The sequence below is a fragment of the Mus caroli genome, chromosome 13, assembly GCF_900094665.2.
Source record: "Mus caroli chromosome 13, CAROLI_EIJ_v1.1, whole genome shotgun sequence".
Classification (NCBI taxonomy): domain Eukaryota; kingdom Metazoa; phylum Chordata; class Mammalia; order Rodentia; family Muridae; genus Mus; species Mus caroli.
This window is the reverse complement of record NC_034582.1, coordinates 37948388-37971213: the sequence shown is the minus strand read 5'-3', so window position 1 is coordinate 37971213 and position 22826 is coordinate 37948388. Positions and strand designations below refer to the sequence as shown.

At 41.2% G+C, this 22826-nt stretch overlaps 1 protein-coding gene across 4 annotated transcripts in view; it reads right to left on the bottom strand.

The window, feature by feature from the left end:
* Positions 1-14588, bottom strand: part of Phactr1 (phosphatase and actin regulator 1) — a 455390-nt gene extending 440802 nt beyond the window's left edge. The window contains exons 1-2 of one of the 4 annotated variants that reach the window (XM_029468518.1): positions 14339-14588; positions 12466-12616 (exon numbers count right to left, since the gene is read on the bottom strand). In XM_029468518.1, coding sequence (XP_029324378.1) covers positions 12466-12568 — 103 coding nt within the window. In that variant the 5' untranslated portion in view covers positions 12569-12616; positions 14339-14588. Of the gene's footprint in view, positions 1-12465; positions 12617-12969; positions 13493-13521; positions 14295-14338 lie in introns of those variants that run through there. The other 3 variants (XM_021179969.2, XM_029468519.1, XM_029468520.1) reach the window with 3 other exon arrangements.
* Positions 14589-22826: the final 8238 nt, after the last annotated feature.

The following is a 22826-nucleotide window of genomic DNA, read 5'->3' as shown; positions in this document are numbered from 1 at the left end:
ATATATATATATATATATATATATATATATATATATACATATGCTTCTAATGCTTGCTTTTCCTTTCTTCCCCAAGGCTCAGTTTTTGTCATCTGTAAAGTGGACCAGTTAAATGTAGCATTTTCAGGCTCTAATGTTCTATCATTGCCATGACTACACTGTTGAGTAAAAGATCAGAAAGACCTGGGAAGCTCTTGGTATGTCTTGAACAAGAAGAAGGCATGCTGTTGTTGGGAAGTCGGGATTGTGGACTTTTCTTAAAGGTAGAGTAGGAAGCAAAGACCTGCCTAGGACGGATTAGGTGCATGTTTTATTTGTATTCTGTTGTGTGTACAGATGGGCTGCTGATGGTAATCAGATCACAGGGCATTAGTCAGACACTCTGTCTAGTAAATAACAGAAGCACTGATTCAGGGATACAGTCCAGCTGGCAAAGGTACCTTTGGGGTAAAACCAAAACACAACGGACCCATCTTCCTTCTTTCAAACTGTGTAATTATTAATCCATGGAGAGCACCAACAGTCCTTAGTTTACATGAATTTTTATTAATTTTAAGATTAAAATAGAGGTCATAAATGATCCATGGGTCTTGATTTAGATTAAGAGCACACGCCAGGGTCTTCTGCATCATAAGGCTGTACGCATGTGCTCTGGGTTATAGGATCCCCTATTTCAGGTGATGGGTAATGCTTCAGTTTGGTTTGGTTTTATGGTCTGTCTTTTCTAACTTTTCTATAACTATTATGAACTGTATTGGTATTGAAGAGGAAAAAAAGTGAGTTATGAGTGTTGCAAGAAATTCCCATGGGGACCTAGCAAAGTTGCCTCACAGGTAAATCATATACTGTCTAATTCAAGCTAAGAATGGAGGTCTCTCCTATCACTGTACTAGTTTTCCAAGAAAGAAATATGAAATGTTCCTCTCAGGAGCTTCTCCTACAGCATACACACACAGAATGACTGTGGAGTCACCTTCTTACCATTCAGTTCTGGAGACACTGCCTCTGAACACGAATGGGGTGAACACTCTATATTTTATTGGTCGGCTCACAATGTGTGTGTGTGTGTGTGTGTGTGTGTGTGTGTGCTGGTAACTTTGCTCATCCAGAGAACACTGACCTGGAAGATGTGATGTGGAGGATCACGAGGGTCAAGATTTTAATTATGGCTTCATTTGCATAGCTGTGGGACCTTGAAAAATTACCTGATCATTAGAATATGTGTAAAATGGTCAGTCATGAAAAAAACACACTCTGCAAATTTCCCTTTTGTGAATCCAATGAGCCAATGAAAAGGCCATGATATAGAGTGAGGTCTCCCCTCCCCCCTATTTTTCTTTGCAACTTTAGGCTGTTGAGTGAGCTTGGGTTATGGGTTCAATGTGGAAATCAGCTCTGTGGTGTGTTGGCAGTGTAGTCTGGCTTTTCAAAGATAAAGATAAGATTGAGCTAAGGCAAGTACCATCTTCTCAGACCAACTTAGTCAACAGACTGTGTGTAGTCAACTAAGCAGAAGACCTTGGTCTACACTGGTCCAAAAGAAAAGTAAGGCCTATTTTTAACAGCTGTAGCAAAACCTCTCATATAGCTGTGTCCTGTGACAAGCTATAATTCTTCTACAGTGAATGAGTTGTTTCTTAGATAATCTTCTTGGTGCTAATTCAAGACTTTGCTTCTGATGAAAATCCTAATCCAGAATTTGAAATTGTCTTGGCGACTACAAACATCTGCTTTATTTCAGTGTTTAAAATGGGCTATTAATTTTCAGTATTAGCGCTAAAAAAGAAAATACTGTGTTTATAGTCCAAAGCGTAATTTAGAATGTGTCCTGACAAGCTCCTAGTCCTCTACATAATATAAAAGGGAAGCTTAAGGTTTAGAAGAAATACAACTCAAAATCCCTTGTAAAAGATGTCAGTAAATAGTTTTCAAGAATTATTGTGCCACCATGAGTATTTTGGATTGTTCTCAAAGATCTCAATACCAAGACTTTGGTCCATAGATCAATCAATCGATTTCTTCCTTCCTTCCTTTCTTTCTTTCTTTCTTTCTTTCTTTCTTTCTTTCTTTCTTCTTCGAGACAGGGTTTCTCTGTGTAGCTCTGGCTGTAGACCAGGAACTCACTCTGTAGACCAGGCTGGCCTTGAACTCAGAAATTTGCCTGCCTCTGCCTCCCAAGTGCTGGGATTAAAGGCTTATGCCACCAATACCTGGCTAGATCTTATTTCATATTAATGATTAAATGGATTCTAGATTCAAAACACTTGCTGAATTCAATATATTCTAAATTAATTTCCCCTTTCTTAATACTCTACTTATAATCCTACCAATAAATAACTTCTAATATAATATATAATATATGTAATAACTTCTAATATACAAAGGTAACATCTTAGGACCTTTTGACATTCTGCCCTCTCAGTATCCAGCTGTCTGACTGTCACACATGTACAAAGACTCTTCATGATTTCAGATCCTGCCTTCTGAATTCTCTGTTCACTGTCCAATTATGTTTACATCACTGCAGTAGCCAGTGGCTCTCATGGTTTTAGTCTTATTAGTCCTCATATCTGTAACCTTCATAAAAATGCACCTTAAGCACAGATCCCCACGGTGCTGTATTCTTTAGTAGACTCAACATCTGCTTTGGAATGTCTTAGTTCAGTGAACAAAGCCTTGAACATGTTGGCTTCTGCCTACTGATCTAGACTCTTCTTCTGTATCTGTGTCCCCTTGCAACAAACACAGGACTCTAATGGATTACTCTCTTCAGATGCCATGGCTTATCACACATCACTTCAGACCTCCCAGAAGATGCTTCATTGCTCTCACTAAAGCCATTTGAAAGGAAAGTTCCTTGTCACCTTATCTTGAATAGAAACTTGGAAACACATTGTGTCTGTGATGCTGTGAAGTCTTAAGAAACGGACAAAGTGGTTAATATCACCCAACAGTAAAGCTATAAAGAGGAAGCTTTTAGAATTCGTTAGTAAGTTTGTTTCAACATCAATTCTACATTTTTATTTTTATTTGTGTGTGTGTATGTGTGTTTCACCTGCATGTATGTAAGCGTACTGTGAGCATGCCTGTTGCCCACATAAATCAAAAGAGGGTATCTGATCCCCTTGCAATTGAAGTTATGGATAATTGTGAGATGCTACATTCATGAGTAGCATGAGTAGCATGTAGATTCTTGAAATTAAATGCAGGTCCTCTGGAACCACTGAGCCACTGGTCCAGCACCTTCCCTAGTATTTTTATATTTTAAGATTTCCTCACATTTCAATGTGCTTGGAAATTTAAACTGGGAATCAACAACATTTAAGAAGAGATAGAATGGGTGGTGTCTGAGGGTGATCTCTCTGGAAAGATGGAGCCCTGCCCCTTTCTTTTGAGGGATGACAAAATTAAAGGAGAATTGACATCAGAGCAACCACTGGTTATATGAATATCAGGTGCTAACAGTTTTGCTTAATGGTCTACATTTATTTGTTCGCTACTTAGAAACCATGTATTCGAATGTCACGTTCATGCCTTTTGGGAAAGCTAGGTGGTGTCTGTACTCTTTATCCAATGTCAGTCAGTAAATGATCTTAATTCATTTTCTATCGCTCTACTTATTTCCCTGTACTGCTTGCCCTCCACCATAGTCCAAAAAAGGCAGTGCTAGCTATATATTATTCCATCACGATAAAACATTCCTATTTTAAAATCTCTAAAACAACAGAATAAACACACTACCATATTAAGGGAGTCTAAGCAGTTTTCTGTAAATTGCATGTTATATGGAAGTTTCTAAAATGCCATTTTGTTTCATTTAGTCCTCAAATTTGCCATTTGGATTAAGAACTCTTGACTTGATTATGATTCTGCACTGGAAATGCAGAAGGGAAGCAAAAAAGATTAAATTCTTGGTTTACCTGCACAAGCTAGAAAGTAGACAACACTATTTGAACTCAGGACCACTGGAGGGTAATGGTGAAATCTCAAACACAGCGATTAGCCCGTAGTGAATATGGGAGGCTATTTGATTCCTACCATCAGGTTTTATGTGCCGTCATTGTAATGATACCAGTGTGATGCTTATAAAAGGAACGAAAGTAAACATACAAAGTAAATAGTCACAGAGACTTAAACGAGTTAATTGGCTCTATTCCTTTTTTTTTTTTTTTTTTTTTTTTTTTTTTTTTCGTCTTTTGCCAAAGGCTTTGCTCTTAACCTGGTTTCGCAATTCTGAAAGACAAACCAATAGATCTTGAAGATCGTCTCCCTTTTCAGACAGAACACTTTAAAGTTCTGCTTTAATATATCAATGTCCATTCAGGAGTTTCGCTCCTCTGTGTATCAATGGCTCCCTGGGAAATCATTAAATACAGTGAACATGCTACCGACCATGAGCTAGCTTGGCTATGCTTGACTCCTATCCTTGCCTCTGTTGTACAGGCACAGAGGGTGACACTGGAAGTTTTCTTTTTTGCATTCTTAACAAAACAACAATAACAATTTTTTTTTTGACAAACAGATTTGTTTGGGCAAATGAGGATGGAGACTTCATCCCCAGCACCTGTGAATTGTTTATGCTAATTGGGTCATGGCTGAGCCTAGCCAAGTGTGGGCTGCATTTTAATCTGCTCTTTCAAATGCCGTATGTGAGAGTGGGAGTTATTAATGGATTGGAAGTGTTTCCTTGTGTTTTTATGTTATCTCCCCCCCCCATGTCTCAACATTTCTCCCTTCCTCTCACTCTCTGCTCTCCAGAGGAAACCTGAACCCCCAATCTGTGTTAAAGCAGATGGTTCCTAGGTGCAAGACACTCCAAATACCAAGGCCCTCCACAGGCGCTCCTTTGTGAGCTTGTTACAAAGGCTTGCTCCGAAGCTGGAGCTGGACCTCAGGGCCCTCTCTAATCTATGCGAGTGGAGGGCTGGCTGTTTCTATGATGTTTTCCTTCTTTATCTACTTTCATTCTCTCCTTCACACAGTGTTCTCTGTATTAAACACAGGTTGGGAGAGTCCGCGTGTGAGCAATTAGAGGTCTAAAATGGACCATGTGGGAGGCCAGGAGGGCAGGCTGGGTAGTTGGCTTTGTCATCCCTGAGTGAAGCACAGCTTGCCACTTCCTTGCTAGAGTTACAGAGAACAGCTCTCCAACCTCCTCAAGGATTCGTTGAGGGCGATAACCTGATCACCAACGGCAAAAAATGAGACCAGAAAGGAATTTGTAAGGTTTTCATATGAAACCTTTTTCTAAATCACGATCTAGAAGTTAGCACGTAAGTTACCTGGGTAATGAACCAAGTAAGACATAGGAAGGAACCACTCTGTGGGCTTACCAGAGGCATGACTGATATTGCTGTGCTGGTGCTAACAGGGCTGGAAGGGACAGACAGAAAGGTGTTACTGTGATGTAGAAGATTATAATCTACTTGGCAGCCATTCCTTAAGTGGGCACTGGATTGACTTGTGGTCATTGCTGTGCCCTAGCTTTTCTGGAGAAAACTGGTCTTCCAGCTTTCAGAATGAGTCCCACCTGAGGTCTCATGGGACAGGGATGGAGAGAGAGTGCAGCGTTCTGCTAGCTGAATGACCAAAACGCCTGATGCCTGTCAGGAGCCCTGTGAGCTGTTCTCACAGTCTCTTTCCAATGAGTGACTTTGATGGGGCTCCACAGCTTCCTCCATGGTGCCTGGTTGGAAACAAGAGTGTGAGTGGCGGCTGTGTTGAGGCTCAGTTGTCCAAAATGTTCGAAGCCTGGACTGGGCGGTAGGTGTTTAAAGATAGAAGGGTAGGGGATCTGAGTTAGGCAGAGCTCAGAGCTCAACTTCTGAACATAGTCAGAGCACTCTTTGAATTGGTCTCAGGTAAGTTATCACAGGGTTCATCCCTTTCATAACTACTTCCAGACAGAAGAAAAACTCAGTCATCATTGACAATTATACATTAAAATCTTCATTGCCTCTGGAAACGTCAAAGTGTATAATTGTTTAATAACATACCTGAACTTTTCCTGTAGTGCTTTCCTTTCTCTTTTGAGTTTTTAATGGATTTCTTTTGTTTCATGACAGATACATCTGTGTTGATGACTTTCTTTCATTTTCCTCATCTTAATTCTATCAGTTTTTTTTTTTATGCACCAGTCCCTTTAGTTTTGAAGATTTTAAAGGAATTAGGGTCGGGGAGCAGTGTTTTCCATGTCCGAAGTATTAAGTCTTTTTTTCTGAATCTGAAGTTTCTGTTTGAAAATGTAGACTGAAGGATTCTTGTTCTACCAGTTCAGTAGAAGCATTTAATTCATCATAATGCTCTGTTATAACCAAGGATAATGCTACCCACCAAGAAAATGGTATTTAAGGAGATCACTATACTTGAGGTAGACACACACACACACACACACACACGTAGATGGAAGGCATTTACGTAACAAGAGGATATTATTAGTGACTAATGGACAAGAATATTCTGTCTCTCTGTCTCTATTTCTTTCCAACTCTCTCTCTCTTTCTCTTTCTCTCTCTCTTCTCATTTCACCCTTATGTCTATGAAGAACCTGAAGCTTAGAGAGGCTGCCATTTTCTTGAGTTCCTATATCAAGTGAGTGGAGAGATTTAGTATGGGATAAAAATGAAATGGAACCCTGTACTATGACAGAGGCTATAATGTAGGCATAGGAGAAACATCTGGAAACATCAGGCAAAACTTACTGGGAGGTGGCGTTGATGCTAGCCAGGTCTTGCCTTAAGCACAGGAAAAGAGAGAATGCTATTGTTAATTAACCATTACTAATGACTTGCAACTAATTGAGTAATACCAAATGTTCTTTGTCTCTTGGGACCATACTAAGAAATCCCAGAGATGCAAAGGTTAGGATAGTTGGAGAACATTCAACTGAAAGCTAAAGATTCAAAGGCCAATGTTCTGATGGATTTCTTGTGGGGAGGGCAGTACATAACAAAAGGTGGAGATGAGCGAGCCACTAAGGGTTGACAGAAGGGTTTCAGTGAATGTTTCTTTATTCCTAAAACTACTTGAAGAGATTCTGAGAAGCTCACCGTGGCATTCATCAGTTGTCAAAACTGGCATTTCCCTTTGTTGAACAAGACAATGCAGACAAGAGAAAAGGTACGTTATGAGGAGCACCAATGGCTTCAAATGTCATGAGTTATGCAAAGTGATAAAGGAGGGGGGATTGTCATTGGGAGCTATAAATGTGACTGCCTGGTGGCTTTAGTCAACCGACTGCCTTTTAATGTGTTGAAGGTAATTTCAATGTCCAGTGACACTGATAGCTTTTATGTAAAAAAATGGAGCTCCAGCATAGTGGAAAGAACTTGAGTGATATGAGATGGATGGGTTCTCTAGCCTCCTGCTAGAAGCTGTGTGATCGGGGCAGGTGATGGAATCTCTCATCTTCTTCATTTTGGGAAGTGTGATATGGTCATGAGAATTGCCCCTGTTCACCTCCTTGGTTGATTTAATCAATCTGACCAGCTGAAAAGGCACTTCTTTCCAGTAAGGAACACTGAGATATTCAAAATAGCATGATGTTGGAGTTATGCATATTTGAATCAGATCCTAGCTTCACAGATATCCAAATGGATGGTCTGTTTTAAAAATCATCTGTGCATCAATTTTAAATTCTGTGTGTGTGTGTGTGTGTGTGTGTGTATGTGTGTGTGTGTGTCTGTGTGTGTTCACATATAAGCACATGATTGAGGATGTAGGCTGTCAATTTTGGTTTCTATTTCTTAGGCACAATTTATATTAACAGCTTTTGAAATCCGGTTTCTCACTAGGTCCTGACACTCAGTAACTAGGCGAGGTTGTCTGTGCCACAAAGCCCCAGAGTCTCAGCTCCTCCCAGCACTAGGCTTATAGGAGATCCATTACTTCACATACACATGTCTGTGGCAAGCAAGTTTCCAACTGAGTTACCTTCCCAGCCCCAAGTCGTAAATGTTCTAATCTGTAACATGCACATAATGCTGCAATCCACAATTCCCAATGCTTCATTGGGGAGGAACACAAGCAAAGAATATATAAAGTGCAGTCTCTGACCCTGTATGTTCCTTTCTTGATGTCTATTTGCCACTTGGGATCATTTGAACTCAGTTAATACGAAACGACTGGGGGCTGAGTGTGTGGCTCAGTGGTAGAGTGCTTGCCTAGAGTATGTAAGGCTTGTGTTATCTATAAGAAATATTTATAACACATGATAGTTTATAATACTTAACTACCTAGGTGTGGCTAAGAAAGATATTTAGGTAGAAATAGCCACAAAAGAATGGGTTATATATAGCTTAATGGTAAAGTACCTGTCCTGGTTTCAATCCCTAGCACTCACCCCTCACCCCCAAATAAAAATAAGCATAGCTACAGGATATAATAAAATGGTCAGTCCTCAGATGCCATCTCTGATTGCCCATTGGAAGCAAGGAAGTGGATTCTCCTCATGGTATTGCCCCTTAGACACTATGATTCCATTGGACTGCAGTGGGTCTTCAGTCATGGAGGATCTTGTGAAATCCCTTGGGGTGTTTATAATATCCACTAGATACAATGCTTTAAAAACAAAAAACTTTATCACTATCATGTAGAAAAGTGGCCAGTCCTTCTTCATAGGATTGACCCAGAAGCCTATTGGAAACTGGGGTTCTGAAGACCTTGTCACTCAGACCCTGTTTCATTTAGTTTGAGGGGAGGGTGTTGAGAGAAGCTCGGGTGTCCATTTCAACTGGAAAAAAATCCCACAATACTCATTTTGTTAAAATTTTAATGATGTTCCCCTCAGTGCAGTCGGGTACTGTAAAGATCACAGAGCCTAACACTGAGGGTGGGACTATCATTGTCATTAAAGGTAAACTTGAACATGTCCTGGGGAGACTCATCTGACCTTTGAAGTCAGATGCACCTCCAGCTTCCAGAATCTTCCGTTTTGTGTTACAGGTGGGTTTACAGAGTTCTCTCTGTGTCACCAAGATATTCTGGGGTGAACAACTCCCAAACTAAGTAGGAGAACATCATCTGTCAACAGGAGTCAAGCAGCAGGCCTGTGGGCTTCGCCACCCCGTTCTCCAGAACACATCTCTATTTTGATAGTAGAATTCCCAGTCATCCAATCTTCCCCCTTTTACACTCAGACCAACGGGAAATGGAGATTGGAGAAAACAAGCTGTTCCATGAGCAGAACAGAACGCACACTTGACAGTCTTAGGGATTTTCAAAGGGGCTTTGAAAAGTTGGGACCTCTTTTTTCCCTTGCTATAGGAGCTCACATTTCCCCTGACGCCTCCTGTGTTAACTCACTAGAACATCCTCCTCTAGTTTGGAACAGAATATTTTCATTTTCCAAGAAAAAATAAGCAAAAATACCTATGAGTCAGTCAAAAAACATACTTCTAATACTCTTGCTTTGGTTAGACATGTAGTCTATAATTAATTTTGAAGGTGTATTTTAGAATTTTGTAAATACTATATACAATAAAGAGTAAATCATACAGGAAAAGAAGAAGGGGAACCCTCAATGTTTTATTTTCTTTCCTCCTTGAAGGATTTAGATCTCTGAGAACATGTGTTTGGTCTATAGAAATAATCACATAAATGAATAACAAAGGAAACAAACAGCCTAGCCAATCAGGTCTGGGATAATCCAAGCTCTAGATTGTGAGCGCTGTATGAGAGTTCTAGTTAGACCTTTTAAGAAGAGGCTATCACATCTAGGTTTTTAGATCATCCTCACACTGCTCTGAGCTAGTCTGGCTGAGTTGAGAGCTGCCTAGAGTGAGATTAACTCTCTTTGTCCCACGTGACTTTCATAAGAAGCAGCCATCATATACCAGTCTATCTCCTGGTACTCAGAGCCTTGACATGGATTCAAATAGGTTTCAGTCATGCACTGGAGACATGAGTGTTTGCCGTGGAAAGAGAGGGTAGCAGGCTATGGTGCTGAGCCTTTGCCCACTCACTGTTCACCTGGAAGTCTTTGTAAGGCCTAGGGGTTTGGTGTCTTGGAAAGACTGAACATCCATGCAAAGTGGGCAGAAGTGACTGCAGGGGTGAACTGTAGAGAGAAGCTGTGAGTTACAGTGGAGGCAGTGGTCCTGAAAGGAGGAGACCCTGTAGTGATCACCCTACGTATTGGAGGACTTGGAGACCAGGTTTTAAGATAAAGTGAAAGAGTTCCTGGGGGTGTGTGGGGGGATCCACTATAACATACTTTAACTATTGTTGAAGTTTGTCCTATGGTAGGTTTTCCTGTGATAAGACATAAAACCTTAGTGATTTTATGTTTACTGAACATTCCTCTGTGTGTGTGTGTATGTGTATGTGTGTGTGTGGTGTGTATTTGCTTTTCACTAGAAACAGGAGGTTGAGCTCCTGTAAGTTAAGGTTTCTTATCTGCAAAGCCTTGGCTGCCTTGGGGACTCCCAATCAGACAAGGGGGAGCCTTTAACATGGGCTATCTATTTTATTGATTCAATGATGCACAGTATCTTATGCTGAAGATGTTGTTTTAAGCATTTTAAAGACCTCGACTCATTAATGTGCTTAACAACTTAGAGATCTGTCACCGTTATCATTTTGCAAAGGACTATATGAATTGACTTTTAAATATGGGTCCCTAGATAGGTGTGCTGGCTCTGTCATTCCTGTTTAGCTGCAGATCTAGAAAACATCTAGATTTCTGATTTGAGGACCCCCAGCTTCCTTAATGTTTGGGGAGCCTACTGAACCCTGCCAATCTAGGATTCCTGGAGTGGAAATTAGCATCCTCCTCACCCGCAGGCACACGTGATCCCAAGGAGAAGCCGTTGCGTATGCTGCCACCTCCCATGTGTTTCCCAGTTATTCCAGCTCTGGAATCTACACCACCGTCACTGCTGGTGACAATTCTGACCACTCCACCCCCAGCTCCATCTGCTGCAGCTACCAGGCTGCCTTGTAATCTTCAAGCCTCCCACACACCCTGCCCGCTTTCCTCCCATAAAAGCCAAGAGTCCATCATCTTCAAGAAAAAGTGAACAGACATCTTTACCCTCCACGGTTAACTACTGCTTCCTTTCTTGATCTGCACCATAGCTAGATGAGCCTGTCATGGAGTAAGACTCAGAAATGGAATGCACTGGGGCAGAGGTGGCAAGGTATAAAGTCAGGTGCCATGGTGGAGTGGAAGCCTCTCTCTTCTCCTGTCTCTTCCAGCTCCATATCTTCTAGCAATCTAGCTACTTGTAGACCCAGAACAAGCTGGAGGTGTTAACTAGCCTCTGTCCCTTCTTCCCAGGAACCTTCTTAGACCCCCTGAAGTGACAGACAGTAGCAGTGCTGCCTCTCTCCTCTTAGAGGGTGGGAATTAGCCATGGTATCACTTTTGCCAAAATCAAGCTATGCTGCTGATCCTGCAGACCCAAACAAACCCTGCAGATAATATCCAGCCCCTCTTGACTTTAAGAGCATAGGCTCATACCCAGAAAATGGAAGCAAGAGGCTTGAAAGCACTCAAGGTTACCAAGAGCCACGAGCAACACACAAACAATTCATAAAAACACTTGAGAACCCCCCCGGGGGGGCTGTTGTTATTATCAATGCCCAAGATGAGCTTCCCGTCATGCCCAAGGTGGAAGATGCCAGGATTCTAATGCAGCGTATCTCCTTCACAGCTCTGTTTCGTGACTTCCCCGAATTCAACTACCTTCCTATTTAAACAGGACCACTGTCCACCTTTTTAATGTGTGCTCTGGGATACAGCCATAATCAAGTCATCTGACTGGACATCTTAAACATTTCATGAAAAACACAAATTATGATTTAATCAAAAAAGAAAAAAAACATCAATTTTACAAAACCATTTAAATTCTTTGGCCACCTTAACAATGGCAAATGTTCTAAATGGAACCTGGACAGAAGAGCAAGCATGTTAGAGCTTAATCAATTACCTTGAACTAGGTCATGAAAGCACACAGTCTGCCTTACTTTCACAGAAGTGGATGGAAGCCCTTGAATGTGCACTGAGGATTCTTTAGAAAGCAACTGAGATCATTGAGACCAGATAAGACAGCTACACAAGTGGCCCACTTATCTCAGAAGCCCATAATCCAGTCAGATGGTACTCAGCTAGGTCAGGGTGCCCCAAGATCGCCACAAGTGTAATAGCTGCCTGCCTAACAATTTCCAGGTGGGAAAGCATCCCTCAGTCCTCTTGGGCATAAGCTATGGACTCAAGCAGTTGGGAATCCTTTGCTAACAAAGCTCTCAGAGATAGGCACCCAACACTTGCTTACACTTCCAGGATTATAGATTTCTTTAGTCAGTTCTGGAATTCTGGCAGCTCTTTGGTAAATGTTATCAATTTGGGAATGTTAGTGAATGAACTTTCAAGACAGAGCTGTTTCAAGTTGTTAGAGCTGATGTTGCACTGTTTGCAGCAAAGCAGCCTGAGGGTGAGCCCCCCCCCTCTTCTCCTTTTGTTACCTTGAGCTCCTTGACTGTAGAAGAACCTCTGTGCCGACTCCACATCCAAGAGTCTGTGAGCAGACTCAACGTCCAGAAAATAATCCATTTTGGGATAATCCATCTTCAATGTTCAGAACAGGATTTTGAGAAAAGGCAATCACTTAGCTCTCTATAAAGGGGGAAGGGGAGAAAGACACAGTATTTCAGGATGTCAAGTATGTGTATTCCTTAATTTAAATAAGAGTACGCCATTATCATATGCCAACATTTGACTGACATTTCTAATTTCAAAGCCCCCACTGCCAGAACCTTTGTATTGTATGAGAAGATCCAACCTTTAGTTAACACCGATTAAAAATACTATACTCTGCCTGCAAAAATAAAATGATCCACGTTAAAGAGGAATAACATATTGTTCTTTCCTTGCTGTATATTATCTGACAAAAGGTATACTTTTAAATTCATGTACCTCTAGTTTTTAAAAGTCTGCCTGATAAAAGGCATTGTAAAGTATCACCCTACCTGCATGTTGCTCTTCAATTGATCCAGGGGTGTCTGGTGTCCCCTCTAGTAGAGAGCATCCCCTGGGAATCCGAGCCTCCTCTCATAGACACTTTGCAATATAGGCTGGCTTGTTTGCTGTACAAGTGCCTTGAATTCCTTAGTCTTCAGCCATTCCCTTCAGCACATTCTATACAGTGCTACTGGCTCATCTGCCCATGCCCAGTATAGGCTGTTTTTGATACAGAACCGTGGTTCGTACAGCAGTGGCAAACATCACAGCCTTGCCGTGTTTCCTATAGCATGTACTAGTCTGGCATGAAAGCCAGCCAGCCCCTTCTCACGGAGCCCATGCAGTTACCCCTGATACTGGCACAGAAGAACTATCTCTATTTCTGCACTATTATATTTCAAAGGAGGAACAAGAGGAAGTCTTTAAAAATCAGATTCTGAAGGCTAAAGCAATCTCTTGCTTCCTAAGTCTGCACACTCTCATCTAAGAAACCAAGTCTGATAAGAGGAAACTTTAAAAAAAAAATAACCAAAGGTACCCCAACAGCAAAGAATACTTACTGTAAAAAAAAATGTAAAACCAAGGGCCGTCGATAGAACAAATGAGCAGTTTCAACCAGCTGCCTTCGATCTTATTAACTATTCCCAGCGAAAGTAAACAGTTTTGATTATCTGATTAGATCAGTGATGAATAATGTATTCTGTCCACTGGACTTTCTCTATCAGATAAAATGGCCAGAACAGGTTACCTTAGCAACCGAAGGTGACGCCAGTTCCAGCCTCTCCACGCCCTCCTCTGCGAAGGAAGGAAATTACCACTTTCCCATGTAAAACTTTGGCAGGGAACCATCAAAATCTACATGAAGATTTCGCATCATCCAGGGCCATTCACAGTCTACTCTCCCACCTCTTAAGCGGAGATTTCGCCCGGTTATTTAAAAATCAGAATTTCTGCTTTAATAATCTATTTTTGCAATCTCAAATCCCAGTCTGCTTTGCAGTAAGAACAAAATACATGGTGAATGATTAAACAGTGGGGAGGACTGTAGTGTTTAGACCATGTTGGAGCACCTGTCTTTATCTTTCTGCTGAATGGGGTAGGGTGATGGAGAAAGGCTATTTAACTGGCAGTATAGTATGTTCAGCGAACATTCCCATTATAATTAATACACAGAAACAGTCACCGGCACCTAGGCTGAAAATAACTCTTTCCTTCTGTCCCTAGAAACAGCTTAAAAGCTGTCTGAAATTTCCCATATTTTGAAAGCCGCATTATAACGCAGACCCTATGGGAGACAACCCCTACCTAGCCCACCAAAGGCAACACAACCAGAAAGACGCACGAAGGGAAGAATTCTCAAAGTTAGGGGATACTCACCAGCACTTGTGCCCCCTTCAACAGGACGCTGTCAGTGAGCGGCGGGCAAGCTGAGCAGGGCTGCCGAGCCTGTGAGCCCAAATGAACAGCTTCTAATTTTCCCTTCAATCTCCAGTCAAGAGCACTGGGTGGAGGGAAATGATGGATCTGTCGGGTTTTATATTGTGATGAAATGCCCCCCTCCCCCCAAAGCCGGGATCTAAGTGGGGCCGCTCTTTAGAATGCATTAGCCTGCTAATTTAAGAAAATTGAAAGGTTTTGTTTTACCGTCTTTTATGTGTTCTTTTCTGCTACCCCCTCAATTTAATTTGCATTTAAAATGATTCTCCTGTCTCCTAGGCTCTCCAAGGTGTGGAGTACTTGCTAATCCTGAAGGCTGCTCCTGGTAGGATAGGGTTTGGTGCCCTGCCATTTCCTTCTGAGCTGCCAAACAAGGTGGGCAATTAAAAGTGCGAGCTACATTTTGGAGAGAAATACAGAAGGCTTTCACTCTCCCTCTTTTTGTCTGTGCATGGTCAGATCTTCAAAATGCCCAAATGCTCTCTTCTTTCCTGAATGCAACAGATTTATTATCTCCACAGCAAAAAGATGCTTTGATTGTGTCCCTCACATTAGCCTGGTATGAGATCCTCTTACTGCACCCCAGGAAGGACTTGTAGGCATGAGACTTTGAGATGTGTTCTTAAAAGCTATAATGTTAATCCAGCCATGTCCCCCCGTATGTGTTTTCTGTAACCTTCTTCCACCTTGTATGGACCAAGCAGAAGTGATGGTTAGTACAGGGTAGTGGGTAGCATCAGGGTAGATTGTTAATACAAGAGAAGCCATGCTTGCAAGGACTTGGAAGGAAGATCAGACTCCTCTTGCCCATGTCCATAGCTCAGCCAGAGGACAAATGCTAGTCAGTGACTGACAACTGACTTTGAAAATTCTCCTTTCCTGTGTCTGCCATTCTACCTTGCCTTTGGTGGGTTAAGGGGTTGTCTCCCAAAAGAGAAATCAGAGAATGCCTTGCTGACTATCTTGTGGGTCAATAATAGGGTGGGCTCTTCCATTCCATCAGGGAAAACAGGGTACCAAGTTAGTGCTATAGAGAGATCAGCCTCGTGGGAGACCTAAATGTAATGATCAATCAAAAAGGCCTTGTAGAGAAGGCAGCTTGGTCTCTGAATGTGCAAAGCTTTGCTCAGACCCCAGGCCTTTGAGCTTTAAGGTTGCATTGCTATTCAGCCCTCAATAGAGACAGGTGAACACTTGACATTTACAAGAAGAGAAAGCTGTCTTCTGGTTCTTTTCACTTACAGTAGGGTGTGGGCGACAGGTTCTAACCTTCTATTGTGCTTCTACTGGAATTATAATGACTCATAGGTGAGAGAGAGAGACACAGGGGGAGGGGGAGTGGAGAGAGAAAGGAGAGAAACAGAGAGAAAGGGGAGAAAGGGAGATTAAGTTGAAAAACATCAGATACTCTGTTAAGTGCAAATGAGCCTGGGATGGAAGATGATGCTAAATAGGACATTTGAAAAATAGATCGTGTTCCTGGAACTGAGAGTGGGTTTGGAATTCAATAATTTCTGGAGTCCTGACCAAGGAAAGGAAACTTGAGTTGCTTTATAAAATGCTGGGGCTGGGGAGATGATTCCGTGGGTAGAGCGCTCGCTGTGCAAGCATTCGGACCCCGGGGCTGAATCATCAGTGTCTTCATAATAGTCAGATAGGCTGATGCATGTCTGGAGTGCCAGTGTTCCTAAAGTGAGATGTAAAGTGGAGACATGAGACTCCCTGGACTCTGTAGAGCAGCTAGCCTGGTACATACAGCAGCAAATGACAAAAGGACCCTGCTTCAAACTTCGTCTGGAGTTGTCTCTTAGCCCCCATTTATACTCTCTCTCTCTCTCTCTCTTCATCTCTCCTTCCCTCCCAAGTAATGAAAGCGATATGAAAAGGCTATGATTTTTCTTAAATGGTAAGATTTTAACTTTTAAAAAGCAATGATTTGGGAAGGAAAAGACATATTCACAAAAGGGACTTCATTTTACAAAATAATCATTATATTTTCAAAGTATAATCTAACCACTTTCTAAAATTGACTTCCCTCCTTCCTTCTTTTTGAGGCAGGTTTTTTTCCCCCTTGTGTAGCTCTGGCTGTCCTGGAACTTGCTTTGTCAAGACTGAGGTGACCTTCAAGTGGAAGATCCACCTGCTTCTGTCTCCCAGGTGCTGGGATTAAAAGCATGTGACACCTTGCTTGGCTCTGAAATAGATTTTCAAAGTTGATGATTTCATGTTTTGAGGGGACTAGATTACATACAAGAACATTCATGTTGCGAAGTTATCACTGAATTACTGATGTTCATATGGTGCAAGGACCTGAGCAAACTAGACAAACACGCTACCAGAGAGTTGTGTCCCCAGATCTTGATTTATTGAGCTGTGTAGTACAGGCTAGCTTGGAACCCTGTGCAGTTAAGATTGACTATGAGCTCCATATAGCCTAGTCTGGACTTGAACTCATGATTCTGCTGTCCTCCTGTCTTATCCTCCAGGGTTGGGATTTTACTTGTAAAGGTAGGGAAGCATAGAAATTGTCCAAAAACAAAGTCAAGATCTGATCAGTTCAGCTGTATTTTTTTTATAACTTTTACCTATTTAAAAGTATCACTAAGTTCATTGTATGTCACCATATTGTTCTGACATACATTACAGAGTAGCTGGTGATGTCCCAGGCTAACGTTCATAAAGCACTGGACAATTTAACCAAAAACATCTCAAGTTCAAGCGAAGTCAGATAATGTCAATATAACCCTGTGACATATACATAGAAGTTAATTTAGAAATAAAAAAGAAACCAAATCATATGAAAATATAAGGTTATAAGGGGTCAAACAATTTGGATGTGGTCCTGCAAACCTTTCTGTTTCCAGTTTGGTGGTAATAAGATAGGTCTGCAATGTGTATAAAAAATGTAGAAGGATTGCATTGACTTGAAACAGAGATATACTCCAGAATAAATCCCAGAGAGAAGTAAAGACATTAGCTGTGTTAATTTCCCTTTGGCTCTACACTCCATCATTCTATTGAGGCTGTGAGAACTAGCCATTCGGAAAAAGAAGACCATGAGAAACATGTTCTTCTTACACCCTCTTCTTGGTCTTCGCTGGGCTCGGGCAGGGTTTAACAGGCTTACTGTGGTTCATCTCACTTACAATTGTACATTTACATTTAAGTGAGACATTTACTCAGTTGTCTCATTGTATCATAGAATTCTCTAGAAGACCCTGTTTAGACTCCAGGAAATTCTGACTGTTGCCTGCCTGAAACCTTGGGGACATTTTCTTTGGATAATAAACCATGAAAACACTTAGAAACATTAGAATATCTCTTAAAGTAAAATAACATCCTGGATGCCTTGGCAGAGTGCTCCGGTTGAGGGCCTTAGGTAAATCACTAGCTCGCTAAACAAGTATGGCTGCCACTCCCTCCAGATATGTAGGAGATTGGTTTCAGCAACCCTCATAAATTTCAGAATCTTCAAATGCTCAAGTCTTTTATATCATGTGATGAACTATTTTTATATAACCTACACACATCCTCTTGAGTACTTAAATTTTCCCCGGTAACCCATAACACCTAATACGTAACACCTAATACATAACACCTATACAATTGATGTGATAGTTCTTATGCATTATTGCCTAGCAATATTTGATAGCAAGAACATCCTGTACATATTCAGTACAGCTACAATTTTTTTCCACTGGATGTTTTGATCCACAGTTTGCCAAGTATATAGATGGGCCCATAGATACATAGGTTGGCTATCCATTCATTTTTATTGAGTTGACCCTCAGATAGGTCCAGTTCCAAAGCAGTAGTTTGGGGAGAGGGAGATGACTCACCAGGTAAAAGTACTCATGAGGATTGGAGTTGGGATCCTTGCTTCCCATGCACAGTAGCCTATCTGCAATCCCAGCATGCATGAGGCAGAAACAGGAGATCCCTAGAGCAAGTTGGCCATCTAGACGAGCTGATGGATGAGCTCTGGCTTCCAGGGAGAGACCTTGTGTCGGTATGCCAAATGGAGACTGTGTCTGAGAAGATTCCTGATGTCAACCCAACCCCTGACCGCCACACACTTGTATGGACACATATAAACATGCGTGTACAACAGTGTGTACACATGTGAAAAAATACACATTCACATGTGCAAAGGTGGAAAGATATACATGCACATGTGCAAAAGGTTAAGGTTTAATACAATGGTCTGCCAAAGAGGAACCACTGTTCTGGCAGATCATTCTATTATAATCTTAACCTTCGACTCATGAGAAAGCTTACTCTTAATTTCTCATTAAGCCATGCACATACTGGGAGACCAACTGGTCTCCACCAGTTTAAAAGAAAGAAAAGAACACATGAGGCTAGGAAGAAAGAGTGGTGGTGGGGATAGAGGAAGAACTGGAGGGGAGAGGCCTTGATCAAAACATTATATACACGTATGAGGTTCTCAATCAATAAGAATAAGAGGGGGAGGAGGCTGCCATCAAACAGCATGCTTCTGCAAACATTCTATCTATGGCTTTATTCATATGAAAATTTCCCTGGAAGAAGAAATACTTGGAGGCACCGTCAGTTATTTTTACATAAGAGCAAATTAATTTCTACTGCTGTTTTTGGAGGAAGGTTTGATAATAGTTGGAAGCTAAAATAAAAAGGCAGGGAATTAAGACAGACAGAGGAAAAAAAAACTTTTATGTTGAGCAGGAGCTTAATTTTTCATTTCACGCAGGCTTATAGCCATCTTGGGAGAGTTTTCTTATAAAGGAGGCATTAGGTTAGTATTTGCCTGTCAGAAAAGAGCACTGAAACTGTAGTCATCATAATGAGAATCGTGGTTTGAAGATGTCTGGGTGGTCCAGAGGCAGATCCTTTTTATCCAAGATTTTATTATTATTTAGAATGTGTCCATGTGTGTGTGTATATATATGTGTGTGCGTGTGTGTCCGTGTGTGTGTGTGTGCCTGCCTGTGTGCATGGGTGTGTAGCTGCATGGGTGCATGTGTGCATTCATGGGTGTGTAGGTGCATGGTTGCATCTGTGTGTGTGTGTTGCAACATGAGTGAAGGCCAAAAGGGGGTGTCAGATCACCTGGACCTGGAGTTATGAGAGGTTGTGAGCTCCCAAGTGTGAGTACTGGAAAACAAACTCAGGAACAATATCCATTATCAATCACTGATGCCCCTCTTCAACACCAGAGGCGGATTTTAAAAATCCTATTTAAGGACATTTTTACTGAACAGTCTCCCTTGGGTAGTCCTAAAAAACTCAGTTCAAAGCATAAACAACATGAGTTCGAATACCCATCTCACCCTCTGCCAAATAGATTCTGATATGTTCCTCTTGCTTATGATATGCAAATCTCCTTGCTTTGCAGAAAAAAAAATAGCCAGAATCGTAGACGCTCACTGTCTTTAGATATTGGTCTGAAAGCAGGAAAATGGGGGAAATGCTGAGCTGAGAAGATGAGAAATTCCCAAGCAACTCTATTCACATCTCTCTGGTCTCTAATTCTGAAGCCACGAAGATAAGACATGTGTTGTTGGTAGTTTGAAACATGCGTTTTAAGGTACAGACAATATCTGACTTTACTTCCACTAGAATGAAATCACAGTGCCCTGGGTTTTCTGTGTATTTAACGTTTATTTTCAGTTCTCTTGGAGGGGGACTGAATATTGAGCACAAGTTAAATTGCTTATTCCTAGTATTAAAACACAAGGCAGAAACTTGAAAACATCAAAAGACATGTCGAAGGAAGAAAGAATAATGATCTCTAAGGGACTCAACTCTTCTAGACCCATGGGGATCCTAAGGCCCTGAGCTTTCAACACACATTAGGCACACCCTGCTGAACCCACCACTGAGCACCCACAGGGAGGCAGGGAAAGTGGAGGATATCAAAGTCGTACTTCAGAGGGACTTTGGTGATTATTTCCCTCATTTTGGGATTTAAACACACTTAAATTCTACAACAAGATTTCTAAGCCTTAATACTTAAGGCTTTCGCTGTGTGTGCATATGCAAGGCTGTTAAGTGTCTCATCACTGCCTAACAAATACTGTTACTCATGAGAGAGTCCCAAATGCAGTTTGTTGTTCAGAGCTGAATAGCTTTAGTATCTGCCACCCAAAGGCACTGAAGGCATCAGGTCCCCAATTCCTTGTTCCAGATCTAGCTATTCCATTATAATCAAACTCTGGCTAATGTCACAGGGATGTGGGGCTTACTTCTGAAACAAAGGACATTTTATTGGTACTTATTGAATTGTAACTTCTCATAAATATTAGTAGTACCTGAAGGGGAAAAAAATCTGCCATAGACTCAAACCACTTGAGACTGCAGAATAAAGCCCAAAGAAATGTTTTATTCAATCATTCAAGAAACAATACAATGAAGCAGTGAACAACATTGGCTTGGGAATTTGGGTGCTAATTTTATAATCAGCAAACCAAGCTAACCTTGGGGTTAGGGTCACACATTGATTAAAAATCGAGGTCAAATGTGATAATCTATGTAGACAACAGAGAATACCACACATAGTGCGGAGGTCTGACTTTTCAGAAGCACTTAATGGACAGTAAACAGCTATAAAGATTGATGAAAGGTAGGGCCACCAAACTGCATCCATCTACCATATAAGATGAAACATTACCTCCATCACTTTCATGGCAAATCAGGTTCAGGTATAATGAAATCCATTTGTATCATATGTTGACTGTACCTCTAACTTGTTCTAAGGTCAGCTTTGTATATGTAAATATCTAACAAATTAATGCATGCTAAGCATCTAATGTGTGTCTGGTTATGGTATATATCTGAAAAGTCTTAGTTATTGTAATTATTTTCCCTCACAGAGAGTTGGCTAGGGAGCACCAAGACCATGATAAGATGTTATTACCAAAAGTGCATTATCTATTCCTTTTATTACCCTGATTTCCTGAGGGAAGTTTTCAATAGCAGGTAATAAGCTACAATAGAATTTCACAAAGTTCATCTCATCCTTTGCCAAATTTAAATGGCAAGTGTGTGTGATGCATAGTAGGTGCTTTATGAAAAATAGTTCAACAAAGGAAATTTCTATTTAGTTTCCAGATGAACATACTAGCACACAGTCACTATTTGTTCATTCATTGTAATGTAATTGGAAGATGATTTTTTTCACCTGTTATATGTCTCAAACTATACTAGTTGCTGGATGTACAACAAAAAATGTAGATCAATTCTTTTTCTCAGGAGATTAAAAGTTATCAGAACCCAGGTTCTCTTAATTTTCTTCCTTGTAAGGCATATATTGAAAATGGTTATATTTGTAAATTAACAGATATACCTAGGCTCTCAGCTATTCAGAGGAGAGGTGGTGTAGTTGTTAGCTTTCTGTCCCTGTGACAAAACATTCCGGCTCCTGTTTTCAGGGTTTCCAACTCAGTATCAGTCGGCTCCATGGACTTAGGTTGGTGGAGAGGCAGAACCTCAGGATGGCAGGGGCAAATGGTGGAGGGAGAAAGGAGTAAGGGACAAATGAAAGAAAGAAAAGGAGTAAAAGAGAAAGGAGTAAAAGAGGAAGAACGGTTGGAAGGAGAAGGAAAATGAAGAGGAGGAGGCACTCGGAGAAGATACACAATTCAGAAGCATGGCCTGGGGACTTATTCTCCTCAGTCAGGTCCCACCTAGTTTTCACTACCGTTCATTAATGGGATCAAATTATCAATCCATCACTGGATTAGGTCCAGGCTGAATCAGTCTCTTCTCAATGACTAGCTCTACTCACTGGGGACCATGCTTCCTATGCATGATGCTTTCTGTCAACACTTCACATACAAGTTGTCTGTCACAGGGGATGACAGTCCGGCTGTCATTGGGAAAGCTTTCTGCACAGTATCCAATCTTCAGTGGGTTGCACTTCTCTAACCATTTTCAAGCTCGCTGTAAAATACATCTACTTGGTAACGGGCGAAGGAAGGAAGAGACACTAGAAACATGGCATTGTGTTTAATGCTGAACTTTGAATGCTGGCATTCTTGTATCAGAAATTTGAACTTGCAACAAAAAGTATTAGAAGGTGGTTGGAAAAGAAAAAAAAAAAAACCACGCATGCCACCATATTAGAAACAACTAATCTTGAAAATGATGTCAAAGGTTACCTGTTACAAACCAATTGTTTGATTTTTAAATATGCTTCCACACCATCTTGATGACAATGGCCTTGAGTGCACTCTTATCCTTCCACATTGCTTTTGTGGATCTCGCAGGTTCTTCCTGCAAGGACAAATAGCAGAACAGCACTGCACTTCACTAGCTTAGGAAGTATGCAGTACGAAGGAATTGAGAGAAGTCCGTGTTCTTCAGCTGTCAGGGTCTTGGGAATGACATTTTGGAGGTTGGTACGACCTGCTTTGACAGGGAAAACGTTGGAACTGCAATTTTTTTTTTT